The sequence below is a fragment of the Oncorhynchus mykiss genome, chromosome 21, assembly GCF_057628025.1.
Source record: "Oncorhynchus mykiss isolate SJ-2025 chromosome 21, ASM5762802v1, whole genome shotgun sequence".
In the NCBI taxonomy this organism is placed as follows: Eukaryota; Metazoa; Chordata; class Actinopteri; order Salmoniformes; family Salmonidae; genus Oncorhynchus; species Oncorhynchus mykiss.
In genome coordinates, this window is record NC_143042.1 from 45,757,674 (window position 1) to 45,779,361 (window position 21,688).

At 43.5% G+C, this 21,688-nt stretch overlaps 2 protein-coding genes across 2 annotated transcripts in view; one reads left to right on the forward strand and one right to left on the reverse strand.

Annotated features, from left to right (window-relative positions):
* The window catches only part of LOC110500885 (equilibrative nucleoside transporter 2), a 36,550-nt gene extending 33,288 nt beyond the window's left edge, over nt 1–3,262 (forward strand). Inside the window, exons 11-13 of the mRNA XM_036958136.2 lie at nt 95–180; nt 429–628; nt 1,057–3,262. Coding sequence (XP_036814031.1) covers nt 95–180; nt 429–628; nt 1,057–1,168 — 398 coding nt within the window. The 3' untranslated portion in view covers nt 1,169–3,262. The remainder of the gene's footprint in view (nt 1–94; nt 181–428; nt 629–1,056) is intronic.
* A 3,195-nt stretch (nt 3,263–6,457) lies between these two features.
* Nucleotides 6,458–21,688, reverse strand: part of LOC110500690 (serine/threonine-protein phosphatase PP1-beta catalytic subunit) — a 36,600-nt gene continuing 21,369 nt past the window's right edge. Inside the window, exons 2-8 of the mRNA XM_036958138.2 lie at nt 12,289–12,420; nt 11,978–12,208; nt 11,502–11,606; nt 11,082–11,153; nt 9,224–9,375; nt 7,212–7,346; nt 6,458–6,690 (exon numbers count right to left, since the gene is read on the reverse strand). Coding sequence (XP_036814033.2) covers nt 6,586–6,690; nt 7,212–7,346; nt 9,224–9,375; nt 11,082–11,153; nt 11,502–11,606; nt 11,978–12,208; nt 12,289–12,420 — 932 coding nt within the window. The 3' untranslated portion in view covers nt 6,458–6,585. The remainder of the gene's footprint in view (nt 6,691–7,211; nt 7,347–9,223; nt 9,376–11,081; nt 11,154–11,501; nt 11,607–11,977; nt 12,209–12,288; nt 12,421–21,688) is intronic.

Sequence of the window (21,688 nt, forward strand, 5' to 3'; positions counted from 1 at the left end):
TTTTCCTAAGAGTGTAGATATGTATACTGTATGTTTAATATGCATGAGATGTAAAACTCAGATGAAGCACCTCTCTCCCTCTTCCTCCCATCAGAACCTTATTTCATCTCTGTGTGTTGCTTCCTCATTTTCAACGTGTGTGACTGGATCGGCAGAACTGTCACCACCCTGGTCCAGTGGGTAGGTGTCTGATCCCATTTCATCTCTGTGGATTAATGTCATTTTATTACACATTTGATAGGATCACAATGGATTTGATTTATGTAACAACTTTCGAGGTTTCTCAGTGTTTTATAATCCTTCACTTTCTTTCCCAGCACGAAAGTTTTAGTTCTTAGTATTACATTTAGTTATTATTCTAAAATGATTTTATTGTGTCTATCCAACCTTGTATATCAGTAACATTTCTCTGTGTATGTGGACCACAGCCCCCCAAGGAGAGTTGTCTGTTCCCGGGGCTGGTGGTCTCCAGGGTGGTGTTTGTTCCCCTGCTGATGTTCTGTAACGTCCAGAGCCGCTCCTACCTCCCCGTCCTCTTCTCCCACGACGCTGCCTTCGCTTTCATCATGATGCTCTTCTCCCTCTCCAACGGATACTGCGTCTGCCTCTCCATGTCCTACGCCCCACAGTGAGTAGAAGTAACACACGCGCGCACCATACGTGACAGTCCCCTGTCATAACATTATGCCAGTTATTCACGTATTGACTAATCCAATCTACTTGTCATGGTGTCACTCTTCTTTAGTCACCTTTGGCTTAACAAGTTCTTGGTACCACTTCTCTCCCCCACACACTCTGGAGTTCTCTTTCAGTCACCTGACATACTTTTTCTCTCACCCGACCATGCCAACTTCCTTGTTGCCACTGTAACACCACAACAAAACCTACCCTATATCTGCGGTGTATTCAATAGGAACCACACGAGCAGAAACCGGAAGGGGCCTACCCGAATTTGTCCAATAAGAAATGCTTGTGTTTTATTTTTCCATGACAAATAAAATTTTGCTACAGTATGCTTATGAATACACGCCTGTCTCTCTCTCCGTCTCCTCCGAGGTTGGTGACTCCTAAAGATGCAGAGACGGCCGGGGCCCTGATGACTTTCTTCCTGGCCCTGGGCCTCTCCATCGGGGCCGCCCTGTCCTTCCTGCTGCGACTACTGGTCTAGACACACACACATCAGAGGACCACCACCATCAGTCAACAACCACCTCCATCCCCATCCGTAAAGTGACGGGACACGCCATGACACGCCATAACATCATCCACTTCCATCGTCATACCTAGAAGGACCCAGGCTGGGAATAGAGCTGCCTAAACAAAAGCCTGCATCAAAATGATATTAGTACTGACCACAATATATATTATACCAGGGATTGAATATCATCTCCCCAGCTGCCTGACATGCACAACACGTATTGAAATAACTGAGATATGAAGGGTATGACGTTACATGACTAGCTACTTTACAACTGGTTTACAGTGGTTAGTAGTAAAAGACTCTGGTTGCCTCTCATCGGACAACAATGAATAGACACAGTCGGTGCCAAACAGTTTTAAACTTGGGTCCTTATTTTTGAGTTGGACCATTTTAAGGAGTCTTTTTGTATAATGTGTGTTTCCCTGTTGTTTTCTTAAGGCACTAACCTTAGTCAAGAACAGTAGCTAGAGGAGTTTATGGAGAACTAATGGATTGTTCCACAAAGTAGATTATTTTCTCATGGAAGTCTTATTTTCATAACGACATCAGATGAAATCAGGATTACTAGCTCTGATGAGTAAGTACTTATATTTTTCAACAAAGCCTTTGATTTGATTGAAAACTTTTGATTTATTTTGGATATCATGACAATATGAAATAGTACATTATTTTTGCACGGAAGACCAATTCAATTATTTCCCTTAGTTTGCATTTGGTTACAGATAGGTTTCTTCATTATGTTATTTGCACATCAGTTCAAAGGCACTACATTACACAGACAACATGGACATCGGTCTGTGGACATCAGCATACTCATGTCATTCTAGCCCATTGGAGTGGAGAGGACCACTTGGGGTGTGTTCAATAGAGTGAAATGTAGTTCATAGAAAATACTCCATTCGCTTCCTGTTCATGTCAGGATAATGGCCCAGTAGGACAGGTTTTAGAAGCAGGATATGATGCAGTGTAATGATAGGAACAGAGGGCAAGGAGGTGATGGGAACCAGACCACATTCCACTCCTCCTCCTTCCCACTGTTCTCCTGAGGGTAGCGTTCAGTCTGACCATAACAGTGTTTCCCAAATTTGGTCCTTGGGACCCCAGGGGGTGCACGTTTTGTTTTAATGTCCCAGCACTACACAGCTGATTCAAATAATCTACTAATCATCAGGCTTTTGATAATATGAATCAGATGTGTAGTGTTAAGGCAAAAAAACTAAACGTGCACCCGTTGGGGTCCCGAGGTTTGATTTTGGGAAATGCTGCCCTAACACCATTCTGTGCTGCTAACCTACCTATTAACCTGTTGCTGTCTAGTCACGTTGTTTGAACAGAGCTTTGGCTTTAGGTATAATGTACAAAGGTGTGCTGTGACAGATTTTTCAAAACAAAAGGGATACACTCCCTGCTTTGTTGTAAACAGGGTGTTGCTTTTGGCTTTCTGTAATAACAAAATGTTTAACTTTTTGTCACCATGAAAAAGTGTCAGCTATTCTGTTTCGATTATGTAAATTCATTGGATTTAAGTAACAGCACTTGTTTTTGTTTCGCTGTTGGTCATTTACTAGACTAAACTATAGAATTTTGAACACAGATGAAGAACAAGAATAGCTTCTAGCGGTCACTGGTTGATGAGCCAGCTAAGGGTAAGGTGTCTGTATCTGCCAATATTTGAGTTCATATTACACAGACACTGGGAGTAAAACACATTACAGAAAAATATTTTTAAATACATTACCATAACACTAAATCACAATTCCATAATTATCTGCCAATTTTCATTCCTTGAATGTATCATGGCCACGATGATTTAATGGAGTCAGATTATACATTTAACGGAGTGCCATTAAACATGAATCGACAACCATTTCTAAAGCTGTGCATTAAGTTATAGATTTATATGTCTATAAACTATTTATTTTTTGCCCATTCTGTTTCCATTCCAGATATGAACACATTGATTAGAACCTTACCAACTCTTGTATGAACTTTGTGTTTGCTCTATTTTGGTTTCTAGACTTTCCTTCCTCTAATATAAGTATCCGTTGTTTTAAAATCCTTTTTATGTTTCCCTCTCATGAAATCTTTGTTTTTGATTTGATTGCTCAACGTTTAAGAGTGTTTTCTGAATGGAGTGAGAATTAACTGTCATACTATATGTAGAAGACAAACAAGGTACCTACCTACCTGTACGTGGTGTTGTTGAGACAAACATCCGTTTGGTTTCAGAATGGCTGGATGAAGGGCTGATGAGGGTAATGGCCTTGTTCAAATACTCTACAGATGCACCCTTCCATACTTTAGGAAATCACTGGCCTATCACAATTGCATATGTGTTAGCAAGGACTCCAATACACAGCTTTCATCTATTCTGTCACGTTAGAACAGTGAAGGAAAGAAGCGTTTTTGAACAATACCCGACTACCTGAACCAGTGGTGTAGTGGTGACTGGAGAAGTGGGTATAATCATTTTGCCCCCAAAAATTCAAACGGCCCGCCCAGGGACGGAAAGGCGCCCTGTGAGAAAAATGCTATGAGAAATAGTGATACAAACCACGTTTCCATCCAGTTTCATACCATATAAAAATCACGACAGCTGTGATGAAAACGGGTAGTTTAAGTACAATTTTATAAATACCGACATATAATTTGTTAATACGCACATGGGATATTTTTGTGTCAGTAAAATTAATTATGCGAGAAATTGTGGTGGAAACACCTTTATGGGTAAATATTGATATAATAAACATAATGAGTCACGCGATGACATGTTGTGTGGTCCTCCAGCTACGACTCTGGAAACCATGCAGTTTATTAGGCTACATATTCAATTAATTATGAACTTTACAGGGTGGTGAAAGTGCATGGTGATCTTGATGCTCCTTTTAAATAAATATTGAGGGTCTGATTCTGGTGACATGGTGATCGATGCATGACTGATTTAGCCATAACCTCATTACTAGTCTACCCTCACTATCTGCCAGCTGTTGGCCACGTGTCAACATCAGAGTAGGCACATTTGCATTTTAACAGTTTTTGTGACAAAACTATCGATAGAGTTGAAAATGCGGCGTAAACACATTGAACATTCGATTTTTAACACTAAATCGCGTACATTTTGTGTGCATCACGTCATCACGCACTGACTTTTATCCTCAACAAATCTATTTGGTGGAAACGCCACTGGTGGGAAAATGCGTATATTTTCTTTATGCATATTTAAAAAATATATATGCATGAAAATCTGTCGCCAACTGGATGAAAAACTAGCTATACTCTCTGAATGACCTAAAATGATCAATCCCATCCTGGTCTTTCTCAGTCAGGTCAACCCAAGTTGTACTGTGCAAGTAGGCTAATAGTAGGCCTACTATTGAAACAGATACAAGAGGCTGTCAACTAAGAAATTCACAAGTTTCAGATTTTTTTAAAGAAATCTGAAACTTAAAAAAAAAGATAAACAACCAAATTGGATGCTCTAAGTCCATAACGATGCTTAAACCACATCACGAGACCACTTTTGAGGTCTGGGAAAAATCGAAGAAATATAGATTTTTGTGTTGTTTTAGAAAGGTGTTTTCCCCAAAATTGCATTTTGGAACATTGCTGTGCTTAAAACGTGAATAAATAATAGTTCAACATTTTAAGATTAACATACTGATCGGTTTCATCAGCCTTATTAATTGATTCGGCGAATACCTTCCCCACACTACTTTGGTACGCATCAGGGGTTTAAGAAGTGAGTATACTCAATGCCCACTGAAAAATACGTGGGTATACGGAGTATACCAGCGTCTACCTCCCAATACACCACTGGTCTGGGACCGGTTTCTCAAAAGAGACATGGGATAGGATCCTATGGTTCTAAAAATGAACTTAGTCTTCAGATGCTTTTGGGGAACTGGGCTCTGGAGCATTACTAAGGTTGCATCCCGATTTTCCACCCTTCCCCCGAAGTGTGCACTTAAAAACTTTCTCGCATGGATGTTAACGACTGTGGAAACGGTAAACTCCCTCCAACCAAATTTTACACCAGTCCTACGCTGTTAAATCCATGACGAGGGGTGTGCAAGTGCACATTTCTGGAAAAGGTTCGAGAATCAGGACCAAGGAGTCAGGACCCAGGTCATGACCATGTCTGAATGATTTAACATTAAATTGTTATCAACACAGATCGTTATCAACACAAAAAAAGACTTACTAGTCGCCAAAGTACCATAGCATTTCTTTAAACATTCATAATGTTGCATATAGATCTCGTTTAAGATAAGACATCCTTCATTTACATTTAGCAGACGCTATCATCCAGAGTGACATCCACTGTTGACACCATAGTGCCGGGTAATAAAACATGAGCAAGAAGAGTGAAATATGGGAAAGACCAGAGTTAACCTTTTGTGTAACAACTTTTTACGATGCGAGACCAGAGAAAAGCAGAGTAGTGATTGAATTATTCGTTTTAGATAGTGAAACGACAGCTATTGTTAAAGTACTTCATGCAATACATATTTTTGAGACCCTGGCTATGAGAAGAACGAGTCTTGTTGGACATAATTGTTACACTGTAGTGTTTAATACATACAAGTCAACTTTGTTTTATGGAACTCCAATCAGTTGGATTGTGGCTGCGAGCAGGGATTTGATTCGTCAGGATCGTACGGTATGATTGGACAACAACAATGTATTATGTGCTACTACAGCGAAGGGAACCATTTGTATAGTTTTTGAGTTGAGGAATTTTAGTTGCTGCTGTTGGAAATAGCTTTGAAATGGTGACATTCAATTTACTTTTATATTTCTGTGTGATTTAGTCTTCTTTTTACAATACTTTGAAGTGTTTTATTTTTCACTGCATTGAAAGCACATATTTCAATGAAAAAGACACTTGACCAACCCAAAAATGTCCCCCCCCCCCCCATTGTATTTATTGAAAACCCAGTAATTGTCATTAACACCTGTTCTTACTTGACAGGTGGGGTGGGGTGGGGTGAAATGGTCAACTGGGGCTAGTAGTTGTCATTCCGTCATAAGCCAAAAAGCAAGAAAAAAAGTATGAAGAAAAAGCCTCCGATGTGCAAACAGAATGACCACCTTGTGTTGTCATTGTTTCCTTTAAAAGCAATTTTTAAAAAAACGGGTGTGGTTGGTTACACATGGGGAGCAGTGCGTGACACAGAACAGTTCAGAGGGGGAAATGACAACAAAAGACACAATGAAGGTGGGGGGCAGGGGGTCATGAAATCAAAAACTTTGCTGTGTGTTTTATCTATGTTTATTTATTTCTGCTAAGTGTTTCTCCATTGTGAAAAACTGATGAGGGACCGTCACTCATCCACGACATCCCTCCATCTCCCTCCCTTCTGCTCTCTCTCTCTCTTCCTTGTTCACCGTTTCTTTGGTGGGACCACGGTGCGGGGCGGGGTGACGGGTCGGCCGGAGTTCATCCCTCCGTACTGGTACTTGGCCTTCTTCTCAGACGGCTTCAGGATCTACAGAGTGACGGTGGACCATTAAGACTATACATCTAAATCCAAGGCATGTTTCACCTGTCAAATGATTCTTTAATCAATAAAACCATTCTATCAAAGCTAAGGGCTGTTGCAGAGTGATAGTACTGATAATCACAACATAGCATTGACAAGTACCTCATTTAAATATATATATATATTTTTACCTTTATTTAACTAGGCAAGTCAGTTAAGAACAAATTCTTATTTTCAATGATGGCCTGTTCAGGGGCAGAACGACAGATTTGTACCTTGTCAGCTCGGGGATTTGAACTTGGAACCTTACTAGTCCAACGCTCTAACCACTAGGCTACCCTGCCGCACCATTGAATAAACAGTGTAGGACTACAAACGTCTGTGTGTAGAATGACACACTTTAGGGACTTATCCTGAGAATACCCTCAGTCAGTCTACCCTAATTACAACCAAACTACTTATTGTCTGTTGTCAGTGGTTGCAATGACACTACGGATATTATACTGACGTTACTTTAGTAACGTTACCTGAAAGGAGCACATCAGGGTCTCGTCAACACTCATCATACCGCCGGCGTTGTCAAACTCTCCACAGTAGTTAGGAGCTGAGAACAGAGTCACCAGCTGCCGCTTGGCAAAGAACTCATAGCCATCCTCCACCACCTGGGGAAGACACACAGTCAGCAAATCAGTGGAGTGGGGGGGGGGGACACACAGTCAGCACATCAGTGGAGTGTGGGGGGGACACACAGTCAGCAAATCGGTGAAGTGTGGGGGGGGAACACAGTCAGCACATCAGTGGAGTGGGGGGGGAAGACACACAGTCAGCACATCAGTGGAGTGGGGGGGACACAGTCAGCACATCAGTGGAGTGGGGGGACACACAGTCAGCACATCAGTGGAGTGGGGGGGAGACAGTCAGCACATCAGTGGAGTGGGGGGACACACAGCCAGCACATCAGTGGAGTGGGGGGGAGACAGTCAGCACATCAGTGGAGTGGGGGGACACACAGTCAGCACATCAAGGGAGTGGGGGGGACACACAGTCAGCACATCAGTGGAGTGGGGGGGGACACAGTCAGCACATCAGTGGAGTGTGGGGAGGAACACAGTCAGCACATCAGTGGAGTGGGGGGGAAGACACACAGTCAGCACATCAGTGGAGGTGGGGGGGGGGGGACACACAGTCAGCACATCAGTGGAGTGGGGGGGACACAGTCAGCACATCAGTGGAGTGGGGGGGACACAGTCAGCACATCAGTGGAGGTGGGGGGGGGAGACACACAGTCAGCACATCAGTGGAGTGGGGGGGACACAGTCAGCACATCAGTGGAGTGGGGGGGACACAGTCAGCACATCAGTGGAGTGGAGGGGGACACACAGTCAGCACATCAGTGGAGTGGGGGGGACACAGTCAGCACATCAGTGGAGTGGGGGGGACACAGTCAGCACATCAGTGGAGTGGGGGGGAGACACACACAGTCAGCACATCAGTGGAGTGGGGGGGGAGACACACAGTCAGCACATCAGTGGAGTGGGGGGGGGGAGACACACAGTCAGCACATCAGTGGAGTGGGGGGGAGACACACAGTCAGCACATCAGTGGAGTGGGGGGGAGACACACACAGTCAGCACATCAGTGGAGTGGGGGGGGACACACAGTCAGCACATCAGTGGAGGTGGGGGGGGGAGACACACAGTCAGCACATCAGTGGAGTGGGGGGGGCACAGTCAGCACATCAGTGGAGTGGGGGGGGACACAGTCAGCACATCAGTGGAGTGGGGGGGGACACAGTCAGCACATCAGTGGAGTGGACCATCGAAGTCATGAAGTGTAACTACATCAGTGTGTTGCTATAATTAAGCAATAAGGCCCGAGGAGGTTTGGTATATGGCTAAGGGCTGTTCTTTGGCACAATGCAACGCGGAGTGCCTGGACACAGCCCTTAGCCATTAAGGCCTGAGGAGGTGTTGTTAGTCTAAAAGAAATGGTAGATAATGTCTAGATGCTTTTTATAGTGGAGATCAAGTTTATAAAGTGCCTGGGTGGGCTGATGAGACAGTGGATTGCGCAGTCAGATGGAACAGAGTAAATAGGCATTTTAACGTCATAGATTTAGCTGGTGGTAACTTGTGGAATAGACACCGGCTGGAATGCGGTTTTAACCAATCAGCATTCAGGATTAGTCCCACCCAATGTTTAAATGGCCAATATACCACGGCTAAGGGCTGTTCTTATGCACAACGCAATGCAGAGTGCCTGGACACAGCCCTTAGCCGTGGTATATTGGCCATATACCACAAACACCTGAGGTACCTTATTGCTATTATAAAGTGGTTACTAACGTAATCAGCGAAGTAAAAATAAAAAGTTGTTAAGTATCTCAACAGCAATGGGGAAGTGTTTTAAGATTTGATACTTTAGGTTTATGGGAACTGGAGCTGTCAATTGTCTGTGTAGCAGTGTTTGGGTGGATGTACTGGACTACTCTGATGTCTTGTTTCGACTACAATGACAGGTCAGTTGATGGTTACAGTACCTGGTGGGCTCTGCAGATGAGGTCCAGATCGTGACGGTTGAGGAACTTGCTGACCACATCAGCCCCAAACGTGAACGAGACCCCGCGGTCGTTCTCCCCCCAACCCTGAACATCTTTGTCTGGGTCCGACCACAGCAAGTCGCACAGCAACCCTGGAACACACACACACACACACACACGGATCTGAGATGTGTAAAATGGCCTCACGGTCCAGTAGTTCACATCACTCCCATATAAGGAGATGTTTGCTAGAAAGGTCTGATGAGCAGATACTAGATCCCTTGGGTTTTCTGTGACTTATTCAATGATTCTCAGAACCTTATTTAGATGTAACTATACATAGGTCTACTGTATTGACATAACAATGGGTTGATCACGTAGTCATTAAAATGATGTTTAAACAACTCATCTAAATGGTAATGTCAATATTCATTTGGTTTGGAGAATCAGAAACTCTTTAACAAAGAATTAGCTACACTGCCCAAAATCAGTACAATCTGGGATGACCCCTACTGTCTGCTAAAGGATATAGCACATGTTTTTGTAAACAGCTTGGAGAGTTGGAGAGGAGTGTGTGTGTGTGTGTATTACTATCCTCGTGGGGACATTTTGCAGGCCCACACAAGGACAAAGGCTATTTTAGGCTTAGGTTTAGTGTTACAATTAGGGTTAGGGGTTAGGTTTAGGAGTTAGATTTAGGTTAGGGGTTGTTTAGGGGTTAGGAGTTAGGGGTTAGGTTTAGGTTAGGAGTTAGGATAAGCGGTTGTTTAGGTGTTAGGGGTTAGGTTTAGGTTAGGGTTAGGATAAGCGGTCGTTTAGGGGTTAGGAGTTAGGTTAGGAGTTAGGGTTAGGATAAGGGTTGTTTAGGGGTTAGGATAAGGGTTGTTTAGGGGTTAGGTTTAGGGTTAGGATAAGGGTTGTTTAGGGGTTAGGAGTTAGGTCAGGAGTAGGGTTAGTATAAGGGTTGTTTAGGGGTTAGGATAAGGGTTGTTTAGAGGTTAGGAGTTAGGTCAGGAGTAGGGTTAGGATAAGGGTTGTTTAGGGGTTAGGAGTTAGGTCAGGAGTAGGGTTAGGATAAGGGTTGTTTAGGGGTTAGGAGTTAGGTCAGGAGTTAGGGTTAGGATAAGGGTTGTTTAGGGGTTAGGAGTTAGGTCAGGAGTTAGGGTTAGGATAAGGGTTGTTTAGGGGTTAGGTTTAGGGTTAGGATAAGGGTTGTTTAGGGGTTAGGAGTTAGGTCAGGAGTAGGGTTAGGATAAGGGTTGTTTAGGGGTTAGGAGTTAGGTCAGGAGTTAGGGTTAGGATAAGGGTTGTTTAGGGGTTAGGAGTTAGGTCAGGAGTTAGGGTTAGGATAAGGGTTGTTTAGGGGTTAGGAGTTAGGTCAGGAGTTAGGGTTAGGATAAGGGTTGTTTAGGGGTTAGGTTTAGGGTTAGGATAAGGGTTGTTTCGGGGTTAGGAGTTAGGTCAGGAGTAGGGTTAGGATAAGGGTTGTTTAGGGGTTAGGAGAAATAGGATTCTGAATATAAATCTATTTTAGGTCCGAGAAAGGACAGTAAAACATATCTCTGTGTGTTTGTGTGTGTACAATATGTACCATTTGAATGCACAGAGATACCGTGATGAGATCCTGAGGCCCATTGTGAGGCCCACTTCTTTTAAGGTGTCTGTGGCCAACAGATGCGTATCTGTATTCCCAGTCATGTGGAATCCATAGATTAGAGCCTAATGAATTTATTTCAATTGACTGATTTCGTGATATGAACTGTAACTCAGTAAAAGCTTTTAAAACGGTTGCGTTTCATATTTTTCTTCAGTATATGTGTATGTACATGTGCATCCATCTGTGTGTATGTGGACCTACCGGTGTCAGGGACGTCTGTGGGTCTCATGATACGACGGATCTGCTCCATAGACTGCAGGTCTGGAGAGAGGCCTGGTAGGAGACAGAGGAGCGCAGAGACAGAGACAACAGCACTCAGTCATCCAAAATGCATAAAAACCACACACACATTTCAAGGTTAGTTTCCCTGCCAGGACCAGCACGTAGTAGGAGAGGCACTGCTGTGCACAGAGCCTTTATTTCACTTAATCATAGTCATGACTCATGTCTAATGCCTGCTTGCGTTATTATATATACTGTAACTATTTAATACCTATGTAGTATGTAATCATTATTCCAACGCTACATATTCACTTTCTGAGCAAGACAAAACTCTCCATGCTGTTATAACAACCACATCATTCAGACAGGGAGTTTGAGTGACAGCTCTTCCAGCAGTACCTCCATGGCAACAGAAGATCTTCTCATCTACGATGGCAGCGATGGGAAGGCAGTTGAAGCAGTCCGTAAATGTCTTCCACAGCTTTATGTTGAATCTGCGCTTACCTAGAGAAACATTGAGAGATGACGTTTAAATATACTTCATACAATCATCTGGGATCTTCTAGACTCATGTCAGACAGTGTGTGCAAGTGTATTCATCTGCAACTTTACTCTTGTCACAGAGGCTGTATGTGTTCAATGGCAAATAAACATGAATTAGGTGTGTGCCGGGTGGGTATTTAGCTCAATTACTTGTATGATACACTAACAAGTGCATGAGGCAATGTATTGATGTGTGTGTGTGTGTGTGTGTGTGTGTGTGTGTGTGTGTGTGTGTGTGTGTGTGTGTGGGTGTGTGTGTGCGCGCGCAGAGTGTGTGTGTGTGTGTGTGTGCGCAGAGTGTGTGTGTGTGTGCATGCATGCATACTACTCACACTCATCATAGAAGCCATAGATGCGGTTGATGGAAGCACACTCGTGGTTGCCCCTGAGGAGGAAGAAGTTCTCAGGGTATTTGATCTTGTAGGCCAGCAGTAGACAAATGGTTTCCAGGGACTGCTTGCCTCGGTCCACGTAGTCCCCCAGGAACAGGTAGTTGGCCTCGGGCGGGAAGCCCCCGTACTCAAAGAGCCGCAGCAGGTCTGTGTACTGGCCGTGGATGTCACCTGAGGAGGCCAATGAATGAATAATAGGTCTTGAACTGGACAACTCATCATCAGCCACCATCCTCATCATCACCACCTACCACAGATTTTGAGGGGAGCCTCCAATTCCAACAGGATGGGCTGGCTGAGGAAGATCTCTCTGGACTTGATGCAGAGGCCTCTCACCTCAGCCTCTGACATCTGCACAATCTTCCCTGGGCGACATCCCCGCACTGACACACAGAGACACAGACACACAGAGATACAGAGACACAGAGACACAGTTAGATTTGATGGCAAAGAGTGCTAGAACTTAAACGCACATTTCCCTCGTCAATGGAACTTTGTCAGATGTTTCCAAACCTCAAAAGTAGAGTAATGTCAAGATGAAACCACACCCCACGACATTGGTTGTGGTTCTGTCTTGACAGACTACACTAAAAGGTCTCAAAACATCTGACAAACTTCGCTTTGAAAGTGTCATGTCCCCATCTCATCTGTGGTGACAATTCACTTTTCTGCCAGGTGCAACAGGCCTACATTTTGTATGTGAGGGTGTTCCTTTATTGCTACTCAGAAGTCAGAGTGCAGCACTACCAAGGCTGAAGTGACGACTGGAGGGAAGTGAAGTGGAGGAGGGGGTGGAGGGTGGGGGGCAGTGAACTAGTCCAGTTCAGGGTACGAGCGCAGGCACAACACTATACTAAGCAGGTACCCCCTACTACCACGCAACACTACTTCCTTTTACTTACTTTTCAAATCTGTGTTTATAACCACAACAGGAACACATGGTGAGTCAGTCCGGCCCAATGTCCCGAGGGTGAGGTTTTCATGAAACAGCCAAACAGGGTAAATATGGTAAATACTGGTACTGCCTGTATATAACCATGTTATTTTCACTCGTTATTGTTATTCACTGTGTATTTATTCCTCATGGCACTACCTTAAACTCTGCATTGTTAGAAAAGGACCTGAAAGTAAGCATTTCACAGTTAGTTAGTCTACACTAGGGCTGTGGCAGTCACAAAATGTTGTCAGCCAGTGATTGTCAAGCAAATAACTGTCGGTCGCATGGTAATTGATCGTTAATTAATATAAACACATTTAGTATCTCCTGGCATCCACACAAAGATTTATTAGACATTTTTAAATGTCTAATAAATCCGTGTTATATAGCCTACACCTTCACAATAAATCCTTTATTTATTTTAGACAGGTCTAAAGAAACATGATTTGAAGAAAATATAGTCTATTTCAGAAGAACAGAATAACATACTCTGAGTAGTCCTGATGTTAGGCCCTGATCTGGCTATGCCATATGGCTGCGGGCTACACTGGTTCATTTAGTAGACAAGATTTGCATAGAATTCCGTGATATTATTTTAAAGTATGAAGAATAGAATTGAACGAAGATGAATAAAATCTAAATATTTTCTCCAAATGATTTGAGAGAGTGAACACATGCAGCTATTCTGTGTTGAGGGCTAAACAAAGAAACTGGTCCTCCTATATGTTTCATTTAGAGTTATCAATGTAACTTTAAAGCAGATGAATGTGCTTAATTTCACGACGTTATTTGGGCACTTTAGTTATGATACAAACCTTATTAAAACCTATAGGTCTATGGGCTAGGCTATATCAGGTGTGCGACTATGATTAGAAAAAGCTGCAAAAGAAAGGCATTGTTTCTTACACTGGGCATCATTCACTAGTGATAATATATGATTCACAAGTGATAGGCTAATATTGTCACACATCAGACTATTCTTGATTTAGTTTTGTCATTACATATACTACATAATATATGTGTGAAATTAGTTATGATTTAGAATGGACCATTTATCATGCACCTGTCTCAAAACAGGGGAAACAGGGGCAGTGAGAAAAAAGACATGTAAACTATGCACATGGTTCATTTTCATGCCAGCCAGGTAGACTATACTCCTGTTGTAAAGAGAAGCAATGTGCTTAATATTAGGAAAGTTGAGAAATAAATATAGGGGCCTAGCATATAGAACGCTGATGGGATCCTCCTCTTTTTATTAGCGGCCATCACTCTGTTCTCTACCACAATTGCACAGCCAATAGAAATGTTGCGCAACATGAGCTCATGGACTCTCATGAAGTGTGTGATTAGACTTTTGATTACATTTGCATTGACGTCAGAGTGATTAGAGGGACAATAGAGTGCTGTGTACCAGGCAGTTAGCAAGTTTGCTAGGCTAATAGCATCAGAGCTTGGAGAAGCCTTATTACCATGACTAAACGGTCATGTGGAATTTGACTGCCTTCATGACTCGTGACCGCCGGTATGGCGGTAACACGGTCACCGCAACAGCCCTAGGTTACACTCATTGTTTATGAAGCATGTGACAAATAAAATTGGATTTGATATGAGGGCCTGGGTTGTGTCAACACAGTGGTCCCAATAGACAGACAGCATGCAGAGTGCCTCCACAACGCCAGCCATTCAGAATAAGTGAGGCCTGGGACTGTGTAAGCATCCCTTCTCACATGATGATCGCTACAGTTAGGCCTACTAACACTAGGAACAAAAGCACTGGCTGTGGTTGTTATTTAACAGGAAATAACCGGGTCACGTTCATTTAGTCAGCTACATGTAGACAAAGGTGTCCCTAAAGCATTTTAAATGAAAAGGGTACATTGAACAATGGGCGCAATTCATCATACATTTGAGAAACTAGATATCTTCAGTTATAACTAAGAGAAATGGTTTTCATAGCATGCATTTGAAAAGAAGACATGCACAATGGATTTATTGCCAAACCCCTTTCTAAACATGTACTCCATTTCGCATTGCTAGCTATTTAATGGCAGACTACGGATGAGGCATAGGTATGGGCAGAGAGATTCCTACAAGTTACCGAGACACTGCCTAGCACCACTTGCACTGTCGACTGGAACTTTGTACGACCTGGCTATTTCTGCACCGAGACCTTAAACCAGCTGTATAGACATTCACTGTTCTCCTCCAAAAACACACATGAAAAAGTGATCTAAGCCCATCAGATAATATATCTCGTATCCCAAAGAGAGTCACGTTAACAAGAAGTCAAGGGGTGTTATTCTTAGTAGCCATAGCATTCAGCAGTCTGATCTGTTTGATTTAGAGGGCGTCTCAATCGGAAAAATATAGACACACACCCCTTCTGACTTCCAGCACACATACACACCAGTGAGGATGAAACCTGAGGAGGCTGGGGTCAGATGGGTGTGTGTGTACGTACGTCTGTGTGTGTTGCTCTCAGATCTGCCACAGACACGCTCCACCTCTCCCTCTCAGAGCGGTGCTGACGTGTCTGCAGGTCTGTGTTGTATCAGCTGACAGAGAAGCGACTGAAAGGCCCAATATAGGAGAGGAGAGCATCACACCAGACACCACAGCCAGACACTACCACACCGCAACACTGGAGGGGATCGCCTTACAGCCCGTTATGGAAAAGTCTACACGATAGACATGCGCGCACACACAGCCTGCCAGCCACAGTCTTGTGACCTTGACTTCAGATACCTCCCATGAATCCTCCCAGTGGTTGCATCAACCCACTAATCCTGCCCTCTTTTCACTGCACTGCAACAGTCAACGGTGAGGGGTGGAACAACAGGCTGTCACCATGGCAACACACCAGGCAGGTCATCAGTTTTTGGCAAGGTGTTGATGGGTGTTGGTTGCTAGCTTAAGGCGGAGCTGATTGGCAGACACAGAGGCTCCTCCTCTCCAGCTACCTCATGGTTTGAATACTAATGTGTCATGTCATGGCCACTGACTGATGTAGAGAGCAGACTTCCACACCCTAAGCCCAGGATGTTTATGAACAGGCGTCACCACTTGTTTGGTTGAGTCAAAATGCGCACTGTAGAATAAAGTTAAATTTTGTCAAAAGTTACTTGAATTGAAAAGACATTATCGTTTCCTGTGGGTTTGTATTGCTTCATATGTGAGGTTGGTACGAGCTTAAAGTGTGGTTTTTCTTTGGTTCTGTGGGAAAAAAAGAATCCCTCGCTCCACCTTCCAATTCATCACTCCTAATTCGGCCCTGTCCTGACAGTTTGTGTGCACACACTGCTAAAAAGGGTATGTGGAGAATAGGGGTACTACACAAGCTGACCCTTCCAACACCAGTACAAAATGTTCTGCTCTGTACTTTTCCCTCTGCCAGGTCAGATCACCCTCCTATCCAAACCCTCTCTCCTTCTATCCTCTCCTCCTCCCCTTCTTTCCCCCTCTCATCTATTTATCTGACAGCTCTTCTGAAGCGGTAGTCTGTGACATCACAGGACAGCCTGGCCCTGGCCCTCCCCTAACACACACATAGCATTCCACAAGGCCAGCCCACACACGCAGACACACACACACACACAAACGCAGACACACGCAGACACACGCAGACACACGCAGACACACGCGCACAACAGCAAACCTCCTGAGGGTTAAGCCTGTCCTGTCTGGGCCAAAAAGGAGAGGAATCAAGTTCCTACACTACATCCTGATGTAACAAACCCAACCAAAGAGAGTTGTGTCACAAAGCATTCCCTGGAAGACGATGAGCCTAAACAGGACAGTGTGGAGAGGGAAACTAAAACAGGGTACATATCAAAGAAGCTCAGCATAGAGAGAGACAAACGTGAGCTGGGTTTGTTTGAGAACGCTGTTAGTCAGAGACAGGGCTGAATTAATTGGAGGTAGAGCTTGTTTTTCGTTTTGATATTTAGCAAAGTAAAAGGCTGTCTAAATTTGGATAAAATATAACTTCAGAGATGTATCTGAAAATGGGATGGTTTTATGCAATTAAAGAACATTTGGAAGCTAAAAGACTGGCTCATTGTGTGGGAAACGTCGTATTTACAGCCATTGCATTCAGCAGTCTGATATGTTGTCGTTTTCTAGACAACACAAAGGAAGTCTTGTGGTGGTTATAGGGGAACTTGTAGTCTATTTAGAAGTTATCTTTTTTTAGTTTCTTTAGCTGAGTGTTATTAAGGAAAGAGGTCAGGTGGGTCGAGAACTTTTCCATTCATTTAAAAGAGCAGGGTTCAGTTAATGTTGGAGTTGAAGGGGAGAGAAGCTGAATAACAGTCAGACCGTGCTTCTCCCAGGCATGACCATATATGGGTGCTGTTTCAGAGGAGAGGAAGGAGTCCCTCAGGACAAAAGAGGACTGAGGGAGAGCACTTCAAAAAGTCTCCAGCCTCGGCCAACTGATGCTAAGTGCACTAACACCAGCTAGCACCAACTAGCTAGTCAGGTTCACTTAACAACATCTGACAACAACAACACAAGTCTCCCCCTGGCAGCCACAATGACAGAGCTACAACAATACATGCCCTGTTAGCTGCTGCAGCTAGCCATTCACAACATTAGCCCATTCATTATATGAGGCCAGCAAGGGCAGCTCAGACGGTCACACTGACAGACATACCACACTGACTGGGACTATTTTAACAGAAGTTAAGAGGAAAAGAGAGGGAAATGATTAGCTTTTTCTCCATACTACGTCCAATTCAGATATAAACCTTTCAAACTCACTCAGATCAAGGCTCCATATGAGTTAACACAACTCGTGAATTTTAAGCAGGTGAGGGGTGTGCTTTGTCAGACCACCAAAGGTGTAATGGCCCAACTATGGTAATGACCTCAGTGATATTTCACCAGTCTCCATCTTCATGCATCTTGCTTTCTTCCTACCAGGCACCGGGCCAGGTTTCCCCCCCTCCACTCCCTCCTCCATGCCCATGTCCCACAAACAGGGGGTGGAAACCAGTGAACCCACAGTGGACACGCAGCAACCTGACTCTGGGTCCGAGTGAATGTCAAGCAGAAATCCCAACTGCCTTCCATGGCATTTCAGACACGTTTTTCTTCAGAGCACTTTTTTGTTCTTCATGAAGTGTCAGGTGAATGCCTGTGAATGGCAGTCATTGTGTAGCGAGAGAGGGAGACGGAAAGAGAGGGAGAGAAAATAGATAAAAAGGAGAGAAAGTGAAAGGGAGAAAAATAGAGAGTGTGATGGATGGAGAGAAGATAGAGAAAGAGCAGTTTATCTGAAAAGCTCTCAAGCTGAAAAGCCTCCATGAGCACAGTGCAGTGCCATGGTTGGTGCCAGAGAGAGAGACGCTCCGTGCTGCCCTCCCCGCGCCACACACACACCACCATTGTTGTTTCCATAACAGTCAGTGGCGCACCACAATCACTGTCATTGCATACACTACCGTAAATTACCGTCCATTTTTTGTCCATTTTTATAATAACATCAAATTGATCAGAAATACAGTGTAGACATTGTTAATGCTGTAAATGACTATTGTAGCTGGAAATGGCCGATTTTTTATGGAATATCTACATAGGCATACAGAGGCCCAATCAGCAACCATCACTCCTGTGTTCCATGGCACGTTGTGTTAGCTAATCCAAGTTTATAATTTTAAAAGACTTATTGATCATTAGAAAACCCTTTTGAAATTATGTTAGAACAGCTGAAAACTGTTGTTCTGATTAAATAAGCAATGAAACTGGCCTTCTTTAGACTAGTTGAGTATCTGGAGTATCAGCATTTGTGGGTTCGATTACAGGCTCAAACTAGCCAGAAACATTTCTCCGGAAACTAGTCAGTCTATTCTTGTCCTGAGAAATGAAGGCTATTCCATGCGATAAATTGCCACTACTCCCTCCACAGAACAGCACAAACTGGCCCTAACCAGAATAGAAAGAGGAGTGGGAGGCCCCGGTGCACAACTGAGCAAGAGGACAAGTACATTAGAGTGTCTAGTTTGAGAAACAGACGCCTCCACAAGTCCTCAACTGGCAGCTTCATTAAATAGTACCCGCAAAACAACAGTCTCAACGTCAACAGTGAAGAGGCAGCTCTGGGATTATATCAGACTGGCCAATAAAAATAAAAGATTAAGATGTTCAAAAGGACACTGGACTGCCTCGAACAAAAGAAATCTCAGAAAACCTAAGATTAAGAATTATTGACTGGCATAAAGCTGGAAAGGGTTACAAAAGTATCTCTAAAAGCCTGATGTTCATCAGTCCACGGTAAGACAAATTGTTTATAAATGGAGAAAGTTCAGCACTGTTGCTACTCTCCCTAGGAGTGCCCGCCCTGCAAAGATGACTGCAAGAGCACAGTGCAGAATGTTCAATGAAGTTAAGAAGAATTCTAGTGTCAGTTAGCATGTTCCAGAGATTTCTGTAAGTTAACATCTCTGTTGATGAGTCTACGATACGTAAAACACTAAACATGAATGGTGTTCATGGGAGGACACCACGGAAGAAGGCTCTGCTGTCCAAAAAAACATTGCTGCACATCTGAAGTTTGCAAAAGAGCACCTGAATGTTCCACAGCGCTTCTGGCAAAATATTCAGTGGACAGATTAAACTAAAGTTGAGTTGTTTGGAAGGAACACATAGCACTATGTGTGGAAAAAAAGGCACAGCACACCAACATCAAAACCTCATCCCAAATGTAAAGTATCACGGTTTAGGGCTGCTTTGCTGCCTCAGGGCCTGGACAGCTTGCTATCATCGATGGTAAAATTAATTCCTAAGTTTATCAAGACATTTTGCAGGAGAGTGTAAGGCTATCTGTCCACAAATTGAAGCTCAACAGAAGTTGGGTGATGCAACATGACAACGACCCAAAACACATTAGTAAATCAACAACAGAATGGCTTCAGCAGAAGAAAATACACCTTCTGGAGTGGCTCAGTCAGAGTCCTGACCTCAAACCGATTTAAAATGCTGTGGCATGACCTCGAAAGCAGTACATAACAGACATCCTAAGAATATTGCTGAACTGAAACAGTTTTGTAAAGATGAATGGTCCAAAATTCCTCCTGACCGTTGTGCAGGTCTGATCTGCAACTACAGAAAACATTTGGTTGAGTTTATTGCTGCCAAAGGAGGGTCAACCAGTTATTAAATCCAAGGGTTCACATACTTTTCCCACCCTGACCTGTGAATGTTTCCACGGTGTGTTCAATGTGTGTTGTTAGACTGTGTTTGTCTATTGTTGTGACTTAGATAAAGATCAGATCAAACATTATGACCAATTTATGTAGACATCCAGGTAATTCCAAAAGGATCACAAAAATGAGGACATGGGCTCTGTTTTAAAAATACAACTTTTCTGTTATATGACAGTGGTTCCACATGTTTGTGACACTCAAGTTGTGTGGGGAAAAGTATGTCTATTTTTAGAAATACATAATTTCTGACCAAATTAAAATCAAAATATGCTATTCTATTCTTTTGAAAATAAATTGTATTGGTCTTATGTTTCTTAGGACCTGCTTAATTAATTAATAATGGTTCTTTGTCCAGCCAGCTCATATAATTAACAGAACATTAGCTAACAACATTGCACAGCCAACCTGTTATTCACCATAACAGGAAATACAAGGTCATTATTTACAAATGATTTACAAGTAGGCTATGGCAAGCTGCTAACTTACGGTTGTGAATGTAAAGAAATTAAAGCAGTGGTGCTGACCACCACTAAGTTAAATGCAAAATCAGCCAATTCAGGTGGGTTGCTGAATTGGCTGATTTCAACTTCACCATAAAGTACAGACCTGGTAAGGCAAATGGAAACGCAGTTAGCCAATCAAGGATGCCATTGGATACGGAGGCATTCATGACACAGTGTACAGAGTGAGTAAGTCAGGACACTGCCAGTGCCACAAAGCAGCAAGAAGAGCCTACTCCACTGTTCAGCTCGATCACATTCAACACCATCCAAGAACGAGACACTATTCAGCACAGTACAGCCAATCTCCAGAGATGACACACGGGGGGCTCAACACGGGGGGCTCAACACAAAGACCCAGTGATTGGGAAAGTGTTTGAGTACAAGATGAGAAACCAAGTGCAAATGTATTCACACAGTGAAGCGAGAGCTTTGCTCAGAGAATGGAGAACAACAATAGAGATCAGACCAGATGGAACACTGCACAGGAGAAGTGATTCCACTCGTTCAATGCAGATCTCGCCGTCATTCTGCTTTGATCAACCTTTTTTGCCTCGGTGTGTGAATCTGGGAAGGCGATAGGCTACTTTGTTTTATAGAGACGGTACACAATTTCGCCAAAATTAGAGGTGCCGGTACCACGTTCCAGACTAAGTCAAGCACTGCCGACAAATCCCAGTTCCATCATGCTGATGGCAGTGAGGATTTGGCGTAAGCAGCATGAGTCCAAGGCCTGTTGTCAACGGTACAGGCTGGTGGAGTAATGGTGTGGGGGATGTTTTCCTGGCACATGTTAGGTCCCTTTGATACCAATTGTGCAACATTTCCATACCCCAAATAATTCAGGCTGTTCTAGAGGCAAAGGGGTGTCCGACCAGGTCCTAGATGTGTGTACCTAATAAACTGGCCATGGAGTGTAAGTGGTATAGTTGAATTGGTCATTTTTAGGTTCCCTGTGCAATGCCAACAAGTAGTTGAAGGTGCAGTATAATATACCTGTATAGTTGTA